General features: G+C 46.4%; 1 protein-coding gene across 6 annotated transcripts in view; it reads left to right on the forward strand.

Annotated features, from left to right (window-relative positions):
• Positions 1-25,399, forward strand: part of CSNK1G1 (casein kinase 1 gamma 1) — a 107,581-nt gene that overhangs the window by 43,979 nt on the left and 38,203 nt on the right. For all 6 annotated transcript variants that reach the window (XM_034065988.1, XM_034065989.1, XM_031043204.2 and 3 more), the window contains exons 4-5: positions 5,669-5,709; positions 10,560-10,629. In XM_034065988.1, coding sequence (XP_033921879.1) covers positions 5,669-5,709; positions 10,560-10,629 — 111 coding nt within the window. The remainder of the gene's footprint in view (positions 1-5,668; positions 5,710-10,559; positions 10,630-25,399) is intronic.

Below are 25,399 nucleotides of genomic sequence, written 5' to 3' on the forward strand. Positions count from 1 at the left end.
TTTAGGTTGAATATAAGGAAGCTCTTCCCTGTGAGGGTGCTGAGGGGCTGGCACAGGGTGCCCAGAGAAGCTGTGGCTGCCCCATCCCTGGCAGTGTTCAAGGCCAGGCTGGACACAGGGGCTTGGAGCAAGCTGCTCCAGTGGAAGGTGTCCCTGCCCGTGGCAGGGGTTGGAACAGTATGGGCTTTAAGGTCCCTTCAATCCAGTGCACACTGGTCTGGGATTCTGCGAATGAGACATACGTAGGGATAACAGCAACTGGGTATAAGGTCCTTACAGAATCTGTGTTACTTTTTTAAACTTCCATTGTTTTATTGCCAGTCACTGCAGCTTTAAGAGCTCCTCTGCTCAAATACCACTTGTATCTATTGCTCAGATGTGATGCTAATTCTCACTGGGGGGAAGGAGAAGCAGTATGTCTGAAATATGAGGAAGCAGGTCTCTGAGAACAGTGTTGTCCTTCAAAGCTGAACACATGCCCTCTGCTTTGGGCTTTTTCTACATCATTTGGGGAAGTTAAGCACCAGTGGATGCTTCAGTAACACATGAAGAGCAAGTCTTGTGTTGTACCACACGCCGGACAGAGGACTGATTGTTCAGGGAGGAGATGGCATGTACCTATGGAAGCTGTTTCCTGCCAATACCAAGCTTGCTGCTGAGGGTTGTTCATGCATATAGCCCCGGGGATATCACTTTTTGGAAGCACATGGGAACAGCACAGTTGCATTCCAGCCTGCAGAGGAGCTGGAATGGAAGGATGAACACAAAACTCGGCTTCTGGCACACAGTAATAAGATGAAACAGAGTTAACTGAGTGCTGTTTCTTCATACAGGCTGCAGATTAGGTGGTCTGTAAGAGCTTTGATGTCCAAAGGGGCTGAACCTACTAGCAGGGGACCCTGCTTGCTGTCCCTGAGCTGGACTCTGAGTGCTGAGAGGGTTTCATTGTCTTGGTGCAGCACCAAGCCCTATCCTGCAGCTCCTGGTTATTTGCCAAGTTAGTTCTTGTGCTGCCACAGGGGCTGGAGCACACCTGAAGTTTTATAGCGTGGCTTTTGTGACATTATGAGGTCCTGCATCTCCTTGCCAAGCTGATGGAGAACCTGCATGACGTAAACCAGCCTGGGAAACAGCTCAGTGAGCTGTGGAACTGTCTGATGCCAGGAGGTGCTCAGTGCAAAGGGAAATGGAATGTACCTGTTAAATGTAGGGCTGTCGTAAGCTGTGTCTGTAAACTTCAGTGTAGAAAAGAGATCACCAGCTGAGCTATGAGCCACCTCCTTACACTGACTCATGGACTTACCCTGGGTGTATTACCTATATTTACCTGAAATCCATGAGCCATGTTAGGGAGCAATAAGCTTCTTCAAAAGTCTCACTTTTCCCAGTGTTTGGCACTGTTACTTAGTAAACCTACTAAGTTGTATAAAGCCAGGTTGGATGGGGCTTGGAGCAACCTGGTCTAATGGAAGGTGTTCCTGCCTGTGGCAGGTGGTTGGAACTGGATGAGCTTTAAGGTCCCTTCAACCCAAACCAGTCTGGGATTCTGCGATAGTGCAACAAAGGGATTTTTTTGGAGAAGTCTGTTTTCAAGTGCTATCAAATAAATTGTATAGTGTGCACAAGCCACATATCAGCACGATTCGTGTGGGGCTCTCATGACCATCCAGCACATCTTGGCAGTGAGCAGGAAGACCCAAACTAGAAGGAAAGCTGCTTATGACACTGCCAGAGCAGGTCCATCAGATCTCAAAGTTGACCCCCTAAAGTGAGGACCACCCAACTGCCTCCCAGGCTGCAGTTTGAAACCAGGAGCTCTGCTTTGAAGCAAATGAAACAGTAGTAAATGAATCAAGATGATAATAGTATCTGATATTGGGGCTGGTCTGGTCTCTGCTTCCCAAATAATGAAATCAACTTGTGAATATTTGAGTAGAAAATTGTAGATGTGGAAGGTAGGAGTAGATCCTGTGTAGGTTCTACACTAGAATCTGTTATCTGGGGACACTTGCTTCAGAAGGGACAGCAAATCTGGTACTAATGCAGTGGTATGTGAGGTGATGAGCTCTGCTTGGTCTTTGGGATGAGTATTTCGATGTTTGCTCCATTACTCAGCACTGATCTGTCATCAGAGTGTATTGTCCATGTAGCGAGGAGCTAGAAGTAAGGCTCAAAGCATTTTTTTGGTTCATGTTGCTCACTATAGGCTTGTACTTGTGACTTTTAACTTCGACCTGTGGGAACAGTGCACACAAGAGATTGACCCCTTTGGGCTCCTCTGCTGGGCTGTAGTCTGTCCCTATATTCAACACATCTGACTGCCAGGGCTTGAGAAATCCACCCTGTTAGGTTTCCCACGTGAATGCTGGTGACTTAATGCAGCACTTCTCATATGTATATGTAGTTCATAATTGTCAGTGGAACTACCCAAAACTGAGGCATGAACTTAATCACTGCTCCATCAAAAGCTTTGCCTGAACTTGAAAGGCTTTTGTTAGCACAGTTATATCATCTCCGCTGGATTACAGATCTTGTGTCTTACTAAGATAAGAGGCAGCTTCTATTCATGGCTTACTTTACTCTGCAGATTCACTTTCTCCTGTGAGTAGCACTGCCATTTTAATATTAGTGCTGCCTTGTAGAAAGTGGAAGAAGAAACATTACACCTTGGACGGCGTGATAGCAAACCCAAGGGATAGATCGCAGCCTGGAGCAAGCTGAGGGAGAGATTTCAGAGATTTGCTTGTCTGTCATAGCTGACAAAGCAAACATCTCATGCTACAGCTTTAGGAGGGGTTTGGAGATCAGCCGCTGGACCCATTTGCACCTCGCTATGCTCAGTCTCCTCATAGTTTCTGCTCTGGAGGGGATGTACTGGAGGTTAGTTCATTTGCCTTTGGCTGCTGGCCTGATGTTTCATGCTCCTGTGTTTTGCTAATCCCAGTTTTTTTAACTGAGGAATTTAATTACCAAAATTGTCCTTTGTCTAGTCCTTGCCTTATGAACCAGACCATAATAGACTGGATTATGGCTCCATATATATGGAGGGTGTTGGCAGTGTCCTTCTCTGCCTTGAAATGAGCTTGGAAGAGCCCTGTTTTCCCAGTATCATGATCCTGCATTGGCAGGAGAGCACAAGCATTGCCAGAAGGTCTGTGGGTCATCACTCCTTTGATGCACACTGAGCCCCAAAACTACCTTGAAATCCCATGTCACCAAGACTGTGATGGAGGCTGTGGGGTCTGCAGGGAGTGGCATTCCCACACCTCTCTCCATGGGGTTTTTGCTGTTTAAAGCATCTTTCTCATGTATTTGGGCTGGAGCTTCCCTTAGCGTGGCTCAGTGTCCTCAAACTGAGCATCTTGGTAAGAGCTCAGTCTCTCGAGAGGAGGGGAATAGGAAGCTCAGTGGGTGAGCTGCAGCTGGAGCTGCTGCTGTGACTGACTGGCTAATACAAGGTATATAATCCCAGTGTATTTAGGCTGCCTTCCCTCACGTCCTTGTGTGTTCTTCCCACACCAGCATCAGAGATCTAAAGAAATTGTTTCACACAGCCCTGTATTACAAGGGTTAAGGCTGGAGCTCAGTTTACACGTCTGTTTGCATAAAACACTTCCTCCAAGGATATTTAACCTCACATTTAAATGCCTGCCCTGTGTTAAACAGCACTGCTAGTTACTGTAACTGGTTGAAGCTTTCCATACACCTAACTTCCTGATGGATGTTAAAGCAACCCGGTCCATGTAGGACCTGCCCTAGGAGTGCCTTATCTGAAGTTCAGAGGCCAGAACTACACTGAGAATACAGTGGGGAAGGTGTCAAAAGAAGTTAAATGCATAAAATATGACACTGTTACAAAGTAAAATGAATTTCCTCGGATGTTTCAGGGTTTAAAGGTGGCTGTTTGTCTTCTCTCGTGTTCTAATGGCTTGAATTTTGCTGAGTCTCCAAGTGCTGTTGCATTGGATCTGTGTGGAAAGGAGGATGTGATGTGCTTTTGAATAGTGGTGTGTGGAAAGTAAATGTGAGATAGAGCTGGGCCAAGCTGATGCCATAAATGAGCACTAATAACTTCCAGTGTAGACTGCTACAGGCACTCGGTGAGAGCACAACTTGTGCTGTAGTGGTGCTTGCAGGAACAAAGAGGGTCACTATTGCCCTGTGTAAAACCGTGGGGGTCTGTGGTGAAGGCTGCTCTCCTCAGAGGATACAATTGGACTAGAGGAGATAAAAAGGTAGCAGAAACTGTATGACTTCTTATAACACAAGGAGTGATAGGATGGGCCAAGGGGAATGGCTTTAACCTGCCAGAGGGGAGACTGAGATGAGCTCTTAGGCAGAAGCTCTTCCCTGTGAGGGTGCTGAGGCGCTGGCCCAGGGTGCCCAGAGAAGCTGTGGCTGCCCCATCCCTGGCAGTGTTCAAGTTGGACCCAGGAGCTTGGCAGTTGGACACAGGAGCTTGGAGCAAGCTGCTCCAGTGGAAGCTGTCCCTGCCATGGCAGGGGTTGGAACTGGATGAACTTTAAGGTCTCTTCCAGCCCAACCCAGTTTGGATTCTGTGATGAGACAGATGAGGTGCAAGGACTGCCTGAGCATCCTTCCCTAGTGATCTCTCTTCTGGATAGTCTGCTGTCAATCATGAGCAACATGGAGAAGGTGAGGAGGGAGCGATTGCTCAAATTTCCTAGCAGAAAGCTGGAGGACATTGACTGAAACAACAATTGGCAGCTTCAGAACACACGGAGAGATGGTTCTTGACACGTGTAGCTGTGCATCTTTGCCACAAATCACTAAGGAGGTGAAGGGCTTGGTTCAAACACCAGATGGGTTCCTGGAGGGAAAATTCACCTCCAGCTGCAGTGCACACAGTCACCAGCTCTGGCTCAGAGTTGTGGAGCCATGATTTATCTACAGGAGCTGGTTGTGTGCGTGCCTGGTTGTACTCATCATAGGCTCTTGATCTTCGTGCTTGCCAGAGCTGGTATCAGACTAGACACTGCTCCATATTTTGGGGTCCTGAGAACCGGTCTTGTTCTTTGAGTGTATTTTTTAACATCATTGGTACCATATTGCAACTGGGAGTTGTTGGCTTTATTGGATGATGAGGATTGCCTTTGTACCACTGGCATACAGAAGGCATTTTATGTATGCCTTCTGCCTGCCTGCTTATAGAGGAAGAAATAAAAGCTGTGTATTCATACAAAGGTCATTTTCTCTTCCCTCCTTGCAGAAGTTACTTTGATATGTAGCATGATAAAGCTGATCAAACTCCTCATACATCACAAGATGAAATTGTTCAGTGTCCAGCAGATGCAAGATATTGCTGAAAGAAATGATGCTTTGACTCTTCATTTTTTGTTCCTCAGACTTTTTTGACATGACGTGGATAATAAAACCTAATGTGTCTGGGATACCTCCTCCAATGCTTGCATCGAACATAAGTGCTACCATAAAACATGATTACCTTATGCTGAAGGAAAGATAGTGTTTACCTGCCCTGGTGAGCTGCTGCAACTCATTATTTTGAGGCTTACACTTTGCTAAAGGCATGAACTTCAGCAGGGAACTGAGAAAAAGCTCTTTGCCATCAGTGACACTCTTCTGCTTTGTGTCTCTACCTGCAAGCATTGAATGTGGAACTAAAAGAATTTCTCTTTTCCCTTTGCAGGTAAAAATCTCTACACCAATGAATATGTAGCGATCAAGCTGGTAAGTAAATCTGCAGGTGTTCTTAAATTACTTGTACTTAATGTTAGAAATTGAGACAAAAAGCAGCTTCCTCACTTTGGGCTTAATGCTGCTCTCACCCTCAGCTAAAATAACTGATTTAAACGAGTACTGTGGGGAATTCTGGTGTCCTCAGCATAAGAAGGACATGGACCTGTTGAAGCAAGTCCAGAGGAGGCCACAAAGGAATATTAGAGGCTGGAGCACGTCCTGTATGGAGATAAGCTGAGAAAATTGTGGCTGTTCAGCCTGGAAAAGAGAAGCTTCTTGAAGACCTCAGAGCAGCTTCCAGTGTCTGAAGGGGGCTACAAAGATGCTGGAGAGGGACTATTCATTAGGGACTGTAGAGACAGGACAAGAGGTGATGGATTTAAACTGAAACAGGGGAAGTTCAGGTGAGATCTAAGGCAGAATTTCTTCCCTGTGAGGGTGATGAGGTGCTGGTGCAGAGTGCCCAGAGAAGCTGGGCCCACACCATCCCTGCAGTGTTCAAGGCCAGGTTGGACAGAGCCTTGGGCGACATGGTCTAGTGTGAGGAGTCCCTGCCCGTGGTGCAGAACCGTGTGGTTCTGTGATTCTAAGAGAAATTCTTGAGAATGCTGAAAGCAAGGAAAGAATCCATCCCTCCACCTGCTGAATGTTGTTGGTACCTAAGTGGTCTGTAGCTGTTCTATGCCAGTGTGAGAGCCTTGTTCCTCTTCCCAGGCTGGCTGCCAGGGCCCAGTGAATGGCACAGGTTGCGGGCTGGCCACCTCTTCCCACTCTCCGGGTTGAGCCTTTCTGTTTGAGACTCTGCTAGTTCTCTGGACCCTTCCCTCTCTCTAGATGGGCTGTTGTTGGAGCATTTGGTTGGAATTGTGTCACTGTGCACCGTGCTGCTCCATGGTTTTGAAGTTGAGCAAGTGGTCCAGGTAAGGAGTCTTGTACTGAAGACTGCTTCAGGGCATGAAGGCACTGTGGTCAGTGGTTTGAAGTAGGAGTCTAGGGGATAGGGAAACTCAAACTTGTAGCTCTTCTGGATTTATAGAATTATAGCCCAGTAGTTTGTGTTTGTGCATTAACTTCTTCTATCTGTAAACCAAGACCCTCATTGGTCTCCTGGGGTTTTCAGCTGATGTCCTCTTTTTGCATTTGTCTGCTCCTTAATCAGAGACCCAAACCCTAGAAGCTGATGTTCAAGTTGTAATGCCATTTAATATTAGCAGCACACATGCTTGTTTGCTCAACCGATGTTTGGCAAAGTGACAGGATTCATTCAGGTTAGAGGAGATCAGGGTGGACTTGGTACATTAATTCCAGTCATGTTCCAGTGCCACAGTCTTTATATCTGTAACATTGGCTTTTTACAATACATAGTAGATGAAGCATAATTAGGGCTTTGTAGCAGGGACTTGTTTTCAAGCTTGTTGGCAAACGTCAGAAGATATTCCCTAAAATAAATAAGTGAATGCCTGCATTGGAGCTTAGGATGTCCTTGATACAGATGCACATCAGGAAGAAGGGCTGCTGTTTGCTTGCTTTTTAGGTAGACCTGACAATAGGAAATGCTTTGTGCACAGTTGAGGTATTTTATTGAACCAACAAGGTTTCTAATTTGCTTTCAAAGATAATGCCACGAAGTTATAGCATTAGAAGGCCTAAGGGATGAATAATACAGGAAAAAATACAGCTTTATTAGTCCAAAGGATGCTTGTTTCTCTCCAAAGATCACCTGCAGTGACACCTCCCAGTGCCCTGAAACCTTTAAGTCGCCATATGGCAGAACTGAATGACGTGACCTTATTGCTGCATTAATCTTACCTATTTTTTTCTGGTAGAATTCTTTCTCTCTCTCCACCCCCCCCACCCCCCCCTCCCCAAATGGCTGAATGTTAAAGCACTGGAGTGCAGCACACTCCAGTTTTCTTTGCCCTCTTATGATTCATGCTTAAAAATTTCTGGTCCTTCGTGTTTGAAGGACTGGAATTGCCATCCAGTGGCCATCCAGGCACCCACATACCTGCTCCCTTTTGAGAAGATGAATGAGGGAACAGCAGAAGAAATGGGGAGCCTGGGTCCATATTCCCCAGAAGTAAAAATTACTGAACATCCTCAGCATCAAATACCCTTCTCTTACATGTGTACTTAACTGTAATTTTCTTTACCATAGACTCGCAGGATGGTTTGGGTTGAAAGGAACTTTAAAGACTGTGTAGTACTATCCCTGTGTCACAGGCAGGGACACCTCCCACTAGAGCAGGTTGTTCCAAGCCCTGTCCAACCTGGCCTTGAGCACTGCCAGGAGTGGCACAGCCACAGCTTCTCTGGGCACCCTGTTCCTTGTAAATTATGCTCAAATACTTTGTGGTGTATTGGTAGAGTAGCTGCTTTCAGTGTACTTGAAAGCAGTGTTTTCTTTTATCTTTATTGTTGGACCAAGTCAAAACTCTGCTCCAAGTCCTTCAAGCTGTGTGAGTTCATCTTCTGCAACGGCAGCCCCGCTGTCTCAGCTATTTCTGCTGCCTGTCATGATGTTAAAGCTGGAAAATGAGAGAACTGTGTGATGGATGCCAAAAAGCTGATCAGAAAGTGCTGTGAAATGCAGTGCTAATGTCTCATGGTTTCTCTTTGGGGGTGAGGATTGTGCTAGTGATGGTGAATAGTGCTGGTGGTGTGATTTGTGTGGTGTCACCATATCAGTTCTCATTCTGCTCTTCATCTGAACGTTATTTGTTCATGGAGGAGTTTGTCTTCTGAAATACCTCATTTGCTGGTTTAATCTTCTGAAGGTTTTAATACTGAGTTGCACGTAGGAGGAATATCTTCCCAGCATGAAACCATTAACATACAGATGCAGCCTGAGTGCAGGTACCACGCGGAAACCCTTCAACAACATGATGCTGTTTGTTCAAGCTGTGGATTTTGCATGTTAGGCAGTAGCAATTCAGTTATTTTTGCTACAAACACAACATCTGCCAGCAGCCTTAAGCCCTTGGCCTACAGGACAACCATCTGTTCTGGTATGATCTTCCTGGAAGCTGCCACCGCTCTGGCAAGCATCCAGAGTGCTGGCTCCAGCAGCTCCTGATGCAGAAGTGGCTTGGGCTTACTTTACCTGTTTTGTCACTAGCAAACTCACATCATGATACATTAATCCTTCTACCTTTATCCTTCTACCTTTCTCCACATAGTTTATTTGGATAAATAAACTATTCACTGAAAGGCTGAGTTCCTGTTGCCCTAAATCCTGATACAGCAGGTGTCTGTAAACTCTCCCTCAAGTCACCATCAACAATTACCTTAATTTAAATGTGATTTATAGCAAACTTGGTTTTGTGTTGCTTTGTATTTGCTTTCAATACAAGTTCAGCTTTGCCTTCAGACAGTTTTCATCATTGTTTTCTAAGTAGTTGGTCATATTTGACTTCTGAAGCTTGTAAACATCAGAAAGTTGAGAAGCAGTCAGGAGCATTTGACTTGAGCTGGTGAAGAACAGCTTGGCTGGAAGGGAAATTGCCTAAATTCCTGTACAAAAACTGTTCTTCCAACTTAAAAAGAAGTCTTTAATGTGGACGTGACACCAAATGTGGACATTAGTCTTCCAGTGCAGAGCAGAGATGAAACAAGACAAAGTAGATAAACTAAAGCCTTTGTGTCCTCCCATGTAGACAGAAGAGTTATTCCACAGTATTGAAGATGTTGGCTCAGACTATGTCTAAGAGCAGCCTGCTCTAGTGGAAGGTGTCACTGCCCATGCCAGGGAGTTGGAATTGGATGAGCTTTAAGGTCCTTTCCAGCCCAAACCATCTTGTGATTCTATGAAGATGCTTTTCCTCCAACTCACAGGAGTTGATGTGAATCATGAAAGGACTTCTTTTCATGTTGGTCTTGGGCTCTGTTACCGGCAAGCTGCTAGATGGTGTGTTCATCAAATAGAGGGTTGTTTGGTAGGTTTTTGAAATTCAGGCTGATCTTGGTACCATTGTATGAATTTTATGTAGTTCTGAGCATGGAGCATTTATTTTTCTCAAAAGCAAGGAAATAAGCAACATCCAAACAAAACCTGAGGCCAGTATTAGCTTCTGTGTCAAAGATGCTGGGCAGTAGGTGAATCCGTGTTACTGCCTGTTGCAAGTGCACAGCTTTATTGAAAGTGTGATTACTCAAACCTCTTTTTTTTAACACTTTCAGGGATCATAGGCATTAAGTGTTGTGCATAAAGTGCAGATGATTAACAGCTGAGAAATGTAATGTTTGGGGTGCATTGCAGACTTACCCATTGTTTTCATTCTCTGTATCAAACCAGAATATTCTTGAGTGCTTTGAGATGTTTGACTGACACCTGCTACCGAGGGGGAAGACTGCCTGCACTGCAGTGCTCGCTGAGAGCAGGGTCGGATGTTTGTACAGCTGTGGTCTGACTTAGAGCACAGATACATGACTCAGGGTTTTACAAAAATACAGGCAGGTGACCATCAAAAATAATGTGAGCAAGAACAATCCACAAGGTGAACCTGGGACTTGATCTTTTTCAGCCTTGGCTTTCCTCCTACCAATGGCCAGGGTCATTCTTCAAGGACCAGGAGCTTTGTTGAATGATTCTTGAATGAGCTTTGTATTAAATGAGGAAGTTATTTCTCCTCCAGAGTGTGAGTCTTGTTGCTATTTGTTCTCTGCTTATTTAAATGATGTCTAATGATGCATTCTGTTGATGCTTGCCACCTCTGTTGTTAGACTTCCAGTCTGGTGTGGTTTATGTTGAACCATGAAGTATTCTGTACAAATCTTCAAGTATAGAACTTTATTCAGACAAACTGATTTTAACAGTTTTTGTTTTTTATCTTCTGTTTTAGGAACCAATAAAATCACGTGCACCACAGCTTCATTTAGAATACAGGTTTTACAAACAACTTGGAAGTGCGGGTAAGTAAACCTTAAGCTTATAGAAAGTTTGCTGTTTCTTTATTAAATCAAACATTACCATCATATTTGATGTGTAACTCTGACTCGAGCTTACTGATCTGGGCAGATTATTTCAGCCTCACACAAGTTTTGGAAGATATTTGGTCAGAATAGCATGATACTGATGCTGGGTAATTATGCGGACCTAGAAACTCAAGTTTGAGGATTGACTGGTACAGGAAATACCCATCAGTGTGTCCTTGTGAAACACAGGAGTTGTCAATAGGTGGAAAGCTGTTTGTGTGTAGAATGACAGACTTCTAAAAGGTGTCTTAAATCTAGGAAATTGTGTAAGAAGTATAGAGCTTTTCTAAGAAAAACCTGATACTAAATCATAAATGTCCATAAGTCCATGGGCTCAGTGTCCTCTCTGTGACCACAGCCTACAGCAGATCTGAGAAGAGTGTAACAGGGTAAGTCCTGCAAGCTCCCTGATTTCCCTAATATGGATTTTGAGCTTGTGTCTAATTGTGTTTGGATTTTTCTTCCCTGAATACAGGATTGCTTTTTAAACCTTTTAGCATGTGCTATTTCTCATGCCAAGGTTTTCCACAGCCTTGACTACCCACTTCACAAGGAAGTCCCTGTAGTAAAGACCTTCTGTGCTCCTCTGTGCTTTGACTATATAGTGACCTTGGGCTTTAGCAAGCTTCTTACATTACTGTATTTCTCTTTACACTTTCTTCTGATTTTATTTTTCCTGTTTTCCCTGGATATGCTCACATATTACCAAATACAGAGTTGAACAGAATGAGTGATCTGTCTGCTCTGAGCTCGTGATGTGCAGTGCCTGCGCAGTCCTCTTGCATTTTTCCTTTCTGCTTGTTCCAATTAATTCTTCTAATCAGGTCCATAGTTTTGTGTAGCTCATCCTCTGGAGACTGGGTGCTATTGCGCTCTACATATTGTCACTTCTTTGCTCCTTATAGGGTGCAGAATCTGGGATGTGGGCATCAAGTAAGTTGTCACCATTGGAAACATGAAATATTGTTGTTATTGTTTTTTAAGCAGAATTTGTCTACTGTGATAAGATTCGTTTCTGTGTATTTTGTATTCTGGTGCTGTGTACAAAGCCCCTGATGGGTTGATGCTGCCACTTAATTCCAGTTCCCTGTGTTTTTGAGACTGAGGGCATTTCTGCTGACACCCATGTAGTAACTCAAATGTAGGTTCACAGGATAAGTGATACACTTAATTCTGTTCTTTGCTTCTTCCTAGAGTTCTGTTGGTGCTTGTCATCTCTGTGATACCCTGTGGATGTCTCATGAATGAAAACCAATCTTTTTTCTTATCTGTTGGCTTTTTACCACTCTTTAAAGATGTTACTGAGGAGTTTTAAAACTGATAAATGTTGAAGCCCTGGCTTTGTTTTGGCTTCCTCCTGTTCCTAATGAATCTTAACTTTTCATTGTAGAATCCCAGAGTGGTTTGGGTTGACGGGAGCTTAAAGCTCATCCAGTTCCAACCCCTGCCACAGGCAGGGACACCTTCCACTAGAGCAGCTTGCTCCAAGCCCCTGTGTCCAACCTGGCCTTGAACACTGCCAGGGATGGGGCAGCCACAGCTTCTCTGGGCACCCTGTGCCAGCACCTCAGCACCCTCACAGGGAAGAGCTTCTGCCTAAGAGCTCATCTCAGTCTCCCCTGTTCTGGCAGGTTAAAGCCATTCTCCTTGGCCTGTCCCTACAGGCCCTTGTCCAAAGCCCCTCTCCAGGTTTCCTGCAGCCCCTTTAGGCACTGGAGCTGCTCTCAGGTCTCCCCTTCAGGAGCCTTCTCTTGTCCAGGCTGCCCCAGCCCAGCTCTCTCAGCCTGGCTCCAGAGCAGAGCTAGTCCAGCTCTCTGATCATCCTACAGCATTTACCCACGCAGAGCATTTCTGCCCTATCTAATGCTGCACATGCTAATGGAAGTATTTCTGAGTATTCTGCCATCAGACATGGACATCTTGTGTTCAGAGTCTCATTTCCCTTCATTCTGGAGGAGTTGCTGACTGTCAGGCCTTTTTGCCAGTATTTGTCAACAGGTTCTTGAGAAGCCTCATGAACAACATTACTTTTATTTCTCTCTTTGTGTGGTCCTGTGGGCATCACCAACCCAGCTCTGATAATCTGTTGAATGCCATTAGGAGCTATTGGGCTACAGCTTTGCTACAACAACGGGCAGTAGGCCAGGAGCTCGGGTGGAGAATGTGAGCCACATCTCGTCTCTCCATGAAACTTGGAAGCTGAGCAGAATAAATTTTGGTGGAGTCAGACTGCCAGGACCAGGGAGACTTGACTTGGAGTCTGCACACCACATGGAGAATGAGGGGAAGGCTGTCTGTGAAAACAGATTGGTGTTAAACATGTGCTGACTTTGGGGAAATAGATGGTTCTGTTCACAGGGACGTTGTTAATGGTTCTTGCCTAGAACTGCTTGAACAGACAGCCTTGAACTTCCAGTAATCAGGACTGGTTCTTGAAATTATTCTAGACTCTCCAAATGAAGACTGAAAGTGTCCAAAGCCCTGGTGTGTATGACTCAGAGAACAACAGTAGTGTTGCCTGTGACATACTGTTCAGTACATGTGCCAGTTCATCTTGCCAAATAACGTGGCTGACTGCAAACCTCCTACTGTCAGCCTAAAAAGTAGGACTAGTAACAGCGTTGCTGTAACGCCACAGGAGCATCGTGGTCCTCTTGTTAGTGCAACTGCTGCCTTCAGCTGCACCTACAACCAGATGGTCTCAGTCAGCAGCTTTGCTATGTCAAAATTGTCATCACCTGCAGCATTGGAAGGAAAATTAGTACTTTTCCTGAACAGAACAATTTTAATGGTGATTTCCTTTTTCCTGGATGTTCAGAATAAACATTTTTAAACTCTTGGATACTAATCATAGGCAAACTTAGGTTGGAAAGGACCAGCCTGCTTGGCCATGGATCAAGTCTGCTTGGCCACAGCCTCAAGCTGCACCAGGGCAGGTTTAGATGGAGCTGAGGAACAATTCCTTCCCCAGAAGGTGCTCAGGCATTGGAACAGGCTGCCCAAGGCAGGGCTGCAGTCACTGGCCCTGCAAGTGTTCACACAGCGTGGAGACGAGGCCTCAGTGCCATGGGTTAGGGGTGGCCTGGGCAGTGCTGGGAATGGTTGGACTGGATGAGCTGAAAGGGCTTTTCCAACCTGGTTGATTCTGTGATTCTGAGGAGGGACCTTCTTGTAGGGTAGCTATCAAAAAAGATATTTCATATTTAGTATGAGACTGGATGTGACCATGTGAAGGTGGCACTGGCCTGGAGAGACACTTCTATGGTCTTCAGCCTTCCAAGAGAATAGACTTGGCTGCTAAAAGCTGCAGAAGACTTCATCATTACTTGCTTTAAACATCCCAGATTCAGAAGTGCAGCCTCCAGTCTCCGGACCTTAAAGATTTTGTGCATCCAAACCCCTGCAGAATCCCCAGTGGTGTTGAGGAGGTGTGGAGTGTTCCATCACACTGGTCAGCAAGTGCTGCTTTTGGAGAGAAATTTGCAGCCAGCTCTGTACTGCTGCCTTTGGAGTCTGGTCCTGCAGTATATTGCACAGAAGACTTTTGGAGGGCTTTTGCCTCCAAGTTCTAGAAGAATTCTACAGTTCAGTGCCTGCAGGTTATGTGTTGGTGTCAGTGACCTGCTTCACTTGTTGCCAACATCAAAACCTAGTTCAATTAGTCCTTTTTTTTAAGCTACTCAGTCTAGGTTTGTGTAGTTGAAGTGAGTAGCAGAGTCCAGTAATTCAAGGCTCTGACAGAAGTTAATTCCTGGGGTGAGGTTCCATGTGTGATGTTTCCACATGAACAGAAGAAGCAGCACAGCTGTGTGGTGGCTGCCTCTGCCTTTTGTGTCTGCTCCAGGGCTTCCTGTGCCACACGCTCCATCAGCATTGATGTTTAAAGACTTTCTGACAAGGTACCCAAGTTGCTTCTGTTACTTCCCATCAGCACCAGCTTCAGGCTCAGCTGAAGATCACAAGTCAGCTTGGATTATCTGAGGAGAAGACTAGATTTCTTGTGTCTCATACATCTTAAGACATATTTCACACTAGATTAAGATACTCTGGAGCAGTAAAAAGTTTGATGAAGGAACCTAAACTGCAGGAGTGTAGCTCTTTTTGGTGCTTTTCAGATAATACTAGTGGATAAGTCAGATGGATTTAGAAGTATCTAACAGATAGTCCTGGGTCAGAAGTAACCAACTAACAGACGCCTCTGATGCACTTCTGCAAGTAATCAATGCTATGTGTGATGTTTCAATGCCTCTCTGTAGTAAGAGAAACTGGTAGCTCCCTTCTAATTTCCTACCTTGTCCCTCTAAATGTGGGAATGTTCACTTACAGAAATGGGTTTTCATGATTCTTTGTTGAACTTTTCTACCCTCCCCCCATATAAGAGAGGAGGCACGGACCTGCTGCACAGTGACCATCTGCTGGGTTCTTCTGTCTCGCTGTGGAATTAAATATTTAATAACCTAAAATAGTGTGTGACTCTTTACCTTAATGTAGGCAGGGAGACTGAAAAAACCCAAACCTCAGGCATGGAGCCACAGACCTGATGGTCAGTCCATAGGGTGTCTCAGGAAAGGATGAGATTTCCATTAGGTTTCAGATAGTCTGGGATACCATCTTTTTGCTGACTAGGATAACTGGAGCAGTTTTTAACAGTCTCACTAGTTGTGCACACTGGTTGCATTGCTTGTTGTCATAAAACCCATGTGAGCACACACAAACATCCTGACAAAAGTGATCTATCTTTGCCTGGGCTCTCCCCAGGATCTTGCTTTGGTGGTGGTGGCACAGTCAGTGCCTGGATCTGAATATGAGTAGCACAGCTACCCACATGAAGCCCAAGTGTGATGGGTATTCCCCAAAATTAAGCTCTTGCTCGATGGCCTCTGAGGTTCCAGGCATTCTCCTCCTCCCCAAGGCTGGTTTCTGGGCTTTTGGGCTTCCCTTCGCTTTGTACAGCTACTTCAACCTTCTGCTTGCATACCTCGGGGACAAAAGGAGTTCCCCCTCCCACTTGACAGGATGCTTTTGCATCTCCTAGGGCTGCCAGAAGCAGTTAAAGTCTCCAGCATGTTTCCAGTGTAGGATTAGTCACTTGGGCATGTCATTTGTCCCCTGTACTTGAAGTTTGTGGAGTAAAAGCTTGGCTTCTCATCATTCATAAAAACTCTTGAATAATCAGGTCCTACAGCTTGCAGGATGGCATGTGGAGCAGGAGCTCCATCTCCACCACTGGCTGACATTTGAGTGTCTGATTCCCTGTAAGTGAAATCTCTATCCCTGGGGTGCGGAAGCTTGTGTTGGCAGAGCAAAACTGAGTTCCTGTGATCGTGGTTGAGCGGACCCAGCTCCGTCGCCTGTGATGGTTCCTGGGCAGTGTACCAAAAGGCAAAGCCTTAGCTTTGCTCAAACTGCCCCCTACTTACCTAGCAGCATCCCAGGACCCTCCTACTTGATTTGGGGAGAATAAAGCCATTCCCACAGTTTGCAGGAGCTCTGCCAGGCCCATCTGGCCACCTTTAGCAGCTGGGTCCTGCTGGTGGCACACTGAGGTCTTAGCAGTTGTGTTGGTTTTGTCTTGTGGGTTCTTTTGCTTATTGACCTCACTTGAGCACCTTCAGCAGGAATGGTCTGTTTGTTTTGAGGCTGATTCCCCATTCTCACCTTTCCTTGAGGTTAAACTTTGTAGGCTTCCCAGGGGAAACAAAGTTTTTATTGGAAACTCCTCTTTTAGCAGCAAGCAGTGTCCATATTTCCTAATCTGTGTTTCTTGCTCTTCAGCAGCCTTTGGCTTGAGCTGCTTTTTCTTACGCATCATGTGGGCTTACAGGAGTAAGGAGTACATGGCTGTGCTTTTATCTCTGCCCATCCCATCATTTGGATTTTTGGCTGTGATCTGCAGCAGATCCTACACATCCTTTTGCATACACTGATATCCCAAGCAGCTCGTTTGGGTTGCAGTGATACTGGCCTCTCCTGTTGACTGACTGCCCTCATCAGGATGCGGGCTGGCCACGGGAGCTGTGTGCAGTACTGCTCCAGCCTGGCATGCCAAGGGTGGCTCCTACTGCTCTCAGCTGTAGTAGAAAACATAAATGGGTTTGAAATTTGTGAAGCCTTTTAAGCTTTAGACAGTGCCATGTTTCCTGCTGTAGGGGACCTCTGTGCCGTAAGTACACCTCTTGTCTGCAAAGTCTTCAACATCCCTTTGCCAAAGGGAAGCTGCAGACCCTGTTTGTGAGCACTTGTGGAGAGCTGTTGTGTTCCAGGGAAGAGCAGTGTGACAAAGCTGTCTGCAACTGGGGCACAGCAGCAGAGCCCATGGAGCCCCTCCCTGTTGCTTCATGTGCTGTGGGCACCTGTCTCTGCAGGCATAAAGCTGATGCTTCTCCTCATCCAGCTGCTGTCATATCCAGTGGAGCTCACATATTTGTGTCTGCAGAGCCTCCCAATGGAAATGGAAGCTAAATGATGAGACTTTAAGGCAAGGTTTGTCCAAAAGCTTTTTCTTTTACTCTCCAGCTATGCTGGTGGTACGAGGAAAACCAGAGTTGTCCCTATAAACCTTGCTGAGAAGGTGAGGCAAATATGTCTGCTGCATTGATACTTGCAAAGCTTTAGCTGTTTGTTTTCCCCATGAAAGTATGTTTGCCCCCCCCAAACCTTAAGCCTTTTCTGGAGGACAGGGAGACCACTGCTGCATGACCATTAATGCATCACTGAGCCCTGTTCCTCTCTCAAGATGTGACCATGGCTGAAAACATCTCCACACCATCAGGAAACTGTTCTTTAATCCTGTGCTTCCACACAAATAAATAATTCACCATGGACCTGGGAAGTGTTGACTTTGCAGCAGTGACTGGGAGATGTACAGGAATGATTTCTTTGGTTACTACATTTCAAACCATCTCTGTCATCTCTCCCCTATGTGATGCCTTCCCTGTAAGCTTTGCCTTTGGAAGGTAAGATGGAGTACTGCTTGTTTTCAGGTTCCTTTTGGCTGCGCTGAGATGGTGACGGAGATTTCACGTAGTGACAGCTTCTGCCTATGCACACAGAGTGAAGGAGTCGTGCATTTTTGATTCAGTAGTAGTTTATTTTAGTCTCAGCGGGCAGATGAGTCATTGCCTTCCCCCGCTCCTTCCCAGTCCCACCTTGGCACAGGGTATTCAGAGCAGCCGGGTGTCAACACGCACTGTTTCATGCAGTAGCTCTGGAGCCAGTGCTTGTCCCCAGGATGGGTGGGTGACACTGGCGAGTGGATGTAAACATAATGAGCCTCTATGGTGTCTTGGTGGGAGAACAGGAGAGAAGCCTGACACATGGGAGAATCCCAGGAAACCAAGATCATTTCTGTCCTCCCCAGCCCACACGAGAGCCGAGTCACAACGTACGAGCAGAACATACTGAGTGGGGGGATGTCGTTACATATAGAATATTGACGGATGCTGTGGTTTTGTTTGAATTCTTGCTCTGTAAACAAGTTCACCTCTAATGAAGTGTGGAGTCTGTGTGTTTACTTCAGGACCTCTTTCTGTTGCACAACTTGCTGGAGCGAAGCAGTCTGTTTACTTGTCAGGAAGTAGGACCAAGGGAAATGAAGGGGGTATAAATAACTGAGCCTTTTACATAGTCTACTTGATATTTGCATATATATTTTTCAGTGTAGCTGAGCTGTCTGCTACTCCATGCTGCATATTGAGTTTGCTTTTGGGGATAGCCTATGTTGAGCGTATTTTTCTCTTTCTGTGTTGCTCTTGCTTTACTCATGATTACTTTTTGTAGTGATAGGACAAGGTGTGATGGGTTTAAACTGAAACAGGGGAAATTCAGGTTAGATACAAGGCAGAAGTTCTTTCCTGTGAGCGCGCTGAGGCACTGACACAGGGTGCCCAGAGAAGCTGTGGCTGCCCCATCCTGGCAGTGTTCAAAGCCAGGTTGGACAGAGCCTAGGGTGACATGGTCTAGTGTGAGGTGCCCTGCCCACAGCAGGGGGTTGAAAATGGATAAACTTAAGGTCCTTTGAACCCAAACAAGTCTGGGATTCTATGATTCTGTGACCTGCTGCATGCTTGGTACCCCTGTCCTTTATAAAGAAATTCTTTCCATGCTGGTTGCATCAATGCTGTCAGTCACGTAACAATTAGGTGGGGGTCAGTGTGGTAAGACTTGTTCTATGGATGGATGTAAACAAGTCACCATGGTGGAGCGTGCTGCCAACACCAGCTATTTCATGAGTAACTTGCTGTGCACAGTGCTTTTCCCCAAGGGAGCTGGAGTAACTTGAAGCCACATAAGTGAGGGTTAAGGAAAGATGTCTCCACCCCTGTTTAATTAAGGAGTAAGGACTGCAAACATACGCATTAGCCATTGCTGTGGTCACTTTAATCTTCAGAGATCCCACTCGTATTTGGCACCTTGATGGAAACACTGGCCAGGAGTTATCCCAGCAGTTCACCCCACAGCATGGTGCTGGTCTGGGGCATGAGAAAGGTGCTGGGTGGAGATTGCCCCTCTGTGCCCCAAAGCAAGTTGTGCTGGCATGGAGTGACACATGGCCATTGCCTGAAGTGTGTTTGTGTCCTGCTTCATTGTGCAGAAAGTTGTTCGTAGCTGTCACAGAATCACAGAACCATCAGGATTGGAAGTGCCCTCTGCAGATCATCCAGTCCAACCCCCTGCCAAGGCAGGGCCACCCAGTGCAGGTCCCACAGGAGCATGTCCATGTGGGTTTGGGATGTGTCCAGAGACAGAGACTGCACAGCCCCCCTGGGCAGCCTGTGCCAGGGCTCTGCCGCTCCGTGATGGAAAGAAGTTCTTCCTTGTGTTGAGGTGAAACTTGTTGTGTTTTAGTTCATGGCCATTGCTATGAGTCCTGTCACTGAGCACCCCTGGAAAGAGTCTGGCATCATCCTCCTGGCACCCACCTTTGGGGTACTGATCTGCATTGATGAGTTCCTCTCTCAGTCTGCTCTTCTCTAGACTAACCAGGCCCAGCTCCTGCAATCTCTCCTCATAAGAGAGATGCTGCAGACCACTGAGCATCCTTGTGGCCTCTGCTGGATCCTCTCCAGTAGCTCCTTATCTCTTGTGCTGAGGAGCCCAGCAGTGGACACAGTACTCCAGATGTGGCCTCAGCAGGGCTGAGAAAAGGGGGAGGAATCACTTCCCTTGACCTGCTGCCACGCTTCTCCTGGTGCACCCCAGGACAGTATTGACCTGTCATGCTAAAGCACTCTGGATGAACACTGCAGCCTCCTTGTGAATTATTTAGAAATATTTTAGAATGTAAGTGTTCAGTAACTGTAATAAGTGACTTCCCTGTACAATGTAATACAAAACTGACATCCATTTGCTTGGAAAGCAACTGTGCCTTTGGGTCACATAAACTTCTGGTGTCCCCAGCATAAGAAGGACATGATGCTGCTGGAGCAAGTCTAGAGGAGGCCAAGAGGATGAGCTGGAGTACCTCTTGTATGAAGATAGGCTGAGAAAGTTGTGGCTGTTGAGCTTGGAGAGGAGAAACTGTGTGGAGACCTCAGCTTCCAGTGTCTGAAGGGGGCTACAAGGATGCTGGAGAGGGACTCTTCATCAGGGACTGTAGCAATAGGACAAGGGGTGATGGATTTAAACTGAAACAGGGGAAGTTCAGGTTGGACACAGGGAAGAAGTTTTTTATTGTGAGGGTGCTGAGGCGCTGGCACAGGGTGCCCAGAGATGTGGTGAATGCTCCATCCTTGGCAGTGTTCAAGGCCAGGTTGGACGGAGCCTTGGGTGACATGTTCTAGTGTGAAGTATCCCTACCCATGGCAAGGGGTTGGAACTGGATGATCTCACGGTCCTTTGCAGCCCAAACCATTTTGTTATTCTGTGATTTCCCTACCTCCCTGCAATAGACCCATGCACTCGATTTAAGTCATTGGGTTAATTTTCTAACAGCAAGAAATACCTCCCTTCATTATCAAACCTTGCAAAGAAATGTGCAATAGGTTTGAGATGCCTCAGCAAGGAGATGTGGTTTCAGTTGTCTGAACTGGCCTTGTGTCCTGGGTTCAGCTGTAGCAGTCATTTTTCTCCTTCTTAGTAGCTGTTGCAGTGCTGTGTTTTTTACTTTCGGCCTGGGAACAGCGCTGGTAACACCGATATTTTTAGTTACTGCTCAAATGTTTTCTCTGACCAAGGACTTCCTAAGTCTCATGCTCTGCCAGGGAGGAGGGGAAGCCGGGAGGAAGCAGCGACAGGACACCTGACCCAAACTAGCGAAAGAGGTATTGCATACCACAACATGTCATGCCCAGTGTATAAACTCGGGGCAGTTACCTCAAAGGCTAGATCGCTGCTTGGGTCAGACTGGGTATCGGTCGGCAGGTGGTGAGCGGCTGTATTCTCTTTCCTTGTTATTTCCCTTCTCATTATTATTATTGGTGGTAGCAGCAGTGGTTTGTGTTATACCTTAGTTACTGGACTGCTCTTATCTCAACCCGTGGGAGTTACGTTCTTTCGATTCTCCTCCCCACCCTCCAGGAGCAGGGGAAAGAAGTAGGAGAGGGAGCGAGTGAGCTGCATGGTTGACTGGGCTTAAACCACAACACCTTGTTAAACAGAAAGTGCAGCACTTGGCAGGTCCCCTCACATTTTGTTGCACCTTTAAAGAACGTGAGCAGCAGCTTCATCAGAAAGTCAGGGTGGTCCAACAAACTCCTGAACTTGAGGGTTCTCAAACTTCAGAGCTTCTGAATTGCAAAATAAACCATAGTGGATGAGTGTAACACACCCAGCTAATGCCTGCCTGCTTCCAGAGCTTGCTTGCTGCTCATCTCGAGAGAATAATATTTTGCTATCTAAAAATAGTTGGGGTTTTTAATGTGGCAGTTCCCTTGTTAGGAAGGTCTTCCTGAATGTGCACATTTCAGCATCTCTTTTAACAGCAGAAGTTTTTACTTCCTTGGGCTATATTTAGGCCTCATCAATTGGAAGCTATCAGATGCTTTTAAGGCAAGGCCATCAATATTTGAATATGAGATTGGGGCAGTTTCCTTTTTATACTTCAGAAGGTCCCCATGCACCTCTTACTCTTCCGGTAGTCACTGCAGTAATCACAGATCCAAACCCAGCAACACTGGGAATGGCAGGATGCTGAGAAGCTAGAAAATGCCTTTCCTGCAGACACTTGCCTTGAAGCCTGGTATGCTGTGCGGTGGTGGTCATAGATCTATAGCAGTCAGACTCATGGAATCATCCCAGATGCCTTGTTGGGTTCTTGAATAGACAACGGGTTGTGTGATGTGCCTCTCGCCCAGCGCCTCTAAGGATCCAGCTGGACTTGAGGAGGGGGATGGACCATTCACTCATGGTCTCTGTGCTGCTGTTGGTGCTTTGAGCAAACCTTGAGCTGGAATCACTCATGCTTGTGAGCAGCCCAGGTTGTGCCCGGGACTTTGAGTGAGGCATTTGAGCGAAGAGATGAAAATACTCAGTGTTTGAAGATAAACTTTGAGATTTAGGAATGGAACTGAATGAAAACCCCAGTTTGGCAATTAGCGCCATGTTCATTAATAAGGATGTAGCAACCAGCTAGCCTTGCTGTTCTGCTTGTCCCACTTCCCTAGCTCTTCCTTTCAAGCTGTTGGGATGCTGCACTTAGAAACTAATTGAGTTCTCAAGCTGTAGGAGTTGCTTCTTTTCCTGGAGGACTGATGTGTCAGGTGCTGAGTGCTGCTTTGATTCAAAGCCGATTCCCTTTGGGAAGGTGGGTGCCTGATTTAGTAGGATCCATTTTGCCTGTGCATTCTAAGCACCAGAAGCACCCTGTGCAGGCTGAAGGTTTTTAAGGTGCTTGTCACCTTAAAGAGAGAAATGTTTGAGCTGTGCCAGGGAGGTTTGACGCAAGTGAAGTTCTGGTATGAGGGGTGCCCGCCTCCCAGACCAGCTGTTAAATGGGTTTGGAGCCTGCATTTCTGAGCTGTGCCCTGCCTGCTATTCAAAAACCTCTTCCTATCTCTAAAAGATAAGCCATCGACTCTGCCCCTGGATCTGTAACGGCTCCAGCTTTGCCAGAAGAACTTCTCAGCAAGCATTGCCCTGCAGTTGTGTAATAATGTTTCTGTCTGAAAGCAGCAATTTTTCCTCTGTTCTCCTGCTCAGACATCTTAAGGTGAAATAAATAGATGATACCTGGAAGGTAGTATCTTGTTTAGCATCTCTGAACTTTGGCTTTGCAGGAGGTTCTCCTGTGATAAGAAGAATTTTGAGGTTTTCCATCAGGCTGGAAGGACCATTTTCTGAAAAACCCCTTTTTTCCCTCAAACACTACAATAGTTACAGGACTGATGAACGCCAATCCCATGACTTATGGAGAGTTTACATGTGCCTAGCTATCAGCATCCATCACTTACTAGTTTGATGCTATTGCAGGAGGAAATGTCCATCTCATAACTTTTTAATCCACACTCCTGCTGGGTCCTGTGCTGATGCTAAAGCAGCTTTGACAGCAGCACAAAGCATTCTGGCTACCCAGCTGCCCTCCCAGTAGGACCAGCACAAGTGTTGTGGGGATGAGCTGCACACAAAGAGGGTCTCAGCACAGCTGGGGGTGGTGCATGCGGTTCTGCTGCCAGGAACACCACCCACATTGTCCCACACTTCTGGTGTGCAGAAGCTGGGCAGCTGCCTGAGCATGGCTGATCATCACCTTGCTTGTGAGCACCCAAAGCAGAGGCTGGGTGTCCGATATCATTGTCTGCTTTATCTGGCAAAATTGGACCAATCTGATCTGTCATCCAAAAAGGAAATGCTGTTGGACCAATGATGGATACTGTCTGTATGTGCCAGTTTTCATAGAATCCCAGACTGGTTTGGGTTGAAGGGACCTTAAAGCTCATCCAGCTCCAACCCCTGCCACAGGCAGGGACACCTTCCACTAGAGCAGCTTGCTCCAAGCCCCTGTGTCCAACCTGGCCTTGAACACTGCCAGGGATGGGGCAGCCACAGCTTCTCTGGGCACCCTGTGCCAGCGCCTCAGCACCCTCACAGGGAAGAGCTTCTGCCTAAGAGCTCATCTCAGTCTCCCCTGTTCTGGCAGGTTAAAGTCATTCCCCTTAGCCTGTCCCTCCAGGCCCTTGTCCCAAGCCCCTCTCCAGGTTTCCTGCAGCCCCTTTAGGCACTGGAGCTGCTCTCAGGTCTCCCCTTCAGGAGCCTTCTCTTGTCCAGGCTGCCCCAGCCCAGCTCTCTCAGCCTGGCTCCAGAGCAGAGCTGCTCCAGCCCTTCCAGCATCTTCATAGCCCTTCATTTTGTCTTATGTTGCTGTGCCATCCTGGCTAGAACAACTCCTGATCACTGCACAGAGACGTGGGTTGCAGCTGAGCTGTAATTCAAGCTGTCACATTCTCTCTGCATTATCAGCACAGCAGTTTCACCCTGTTTTGCAGCTGCCCTGCACACTGTAATCTTGAAGTATCACTTAGCTTGTGCTATAGATTTCTGGTGTGCTGTGGGGAGGAAGTAGGGAGCCAGAAGTGCTGTGCCTCCAGCCGACAGTCTCCAATGGAGATGAGCTGATGAAGGGCAGGGGCCACCTGTGACTTGGTGGGATCAGATTAAAATGTGTCTCTGGACAGCAGAGGAGAGATTCAGCAGAAATCTTTTGGTATTGCTGCTTTCTTAGCAGTTTTCATCTGCCAGGAGGTAGCCTCTTCCTTGGCAGTGCTTCTGGAGTTACTTTGTGTGCTTCTGAGCACTGGGAAGTTCTGCTCTTGGTTTTTCTTAAGCTCTCTGTAGATTTTACCTGTAACATCATTAACATGCATGACTTGTTCTCAAAGAAAACAAAAATGCAGCCACTGAGCGTACCCTCAGTCATCTGAACTTCTCTTACCTAAATGGAGCAGCCAAAATCTGCTGCTTGATTCCCTTTCAGCAGGTAGAGCTGACCCAGTGCAAGAATTGCGCAGCCAAGAGGAAACAATTTCTCTTTGGTATTAACCAGCAGAACCTAGTTGGCCATCACAGATGTGCTCTGGCTTTGCACTGAGGTGCAAAACTCCTCTGACCCAGTGACCTGCAGCATGGCAGAAGCAGGAGAATACATCTTTCTTTATAGAATCCCAGAGTGGTTTGGGTTGAAACGACCTTAAAATTCATCCAGTTCCAACCCCTGCCATGGGCAGGGACACTTTGCACTAGAGCTCCAAGCCGTCCAACCTGGCCTTGAACATTGTCAGGGAGCAAGAAGGTCACTTCTTGCTAGGTCAGGCATGCAGGAGCCATGATCCCGACTGCAGTTAATGCCTGGGAGGTTGAGCAGCATGGAGGTGATGTGTGGAGCATTATTTGCCTTCAAACAACGAAGCTGATCGCGGAGGTGGTTCACAATGTGATTTTTGGTCAAAGCCCATTCAATAGGCTGCCATAACCACTCACTTAGCCCTCAAGAAGTTAAAACAACTGCAGCTTTAGAGCTTCTCATGCCTTTCAGCAAAAAAATAGGCACTATGTAAGTGCACAAAGAAATGCAGGGAGCAAAGAGGAATACTGCAGTGAAATGAAACCTTTTGGCATTTTCTTCCACCCTTGTCCTTGTGCCGCAGGTTGTGTGTGGAAAAGGAACATAATTAAGATAGAACTTAAGCTAGAACTTTTTGGGGTGGTTTAAAATAGCTCTTCTAAAATTATATACTGGTTTGATCCTTCTCTTCAGGTGTTGTGTTATGTGCCA

This window comes from Melopsittacus undulatus, chromosome 9, assembly GCF_012275295.1.
Source record: "Melopsittacus undulatus isolate bMelUnd1 chromosome 9, bMelUnd1.mat.Z, whole genome shotgun sequence".
NCBI lineage: Eukaryota > Metazoa > Chordata > Aves > Psittaciformes > Psittaculidae > Melopsittacus > Melopsittacus undulatus.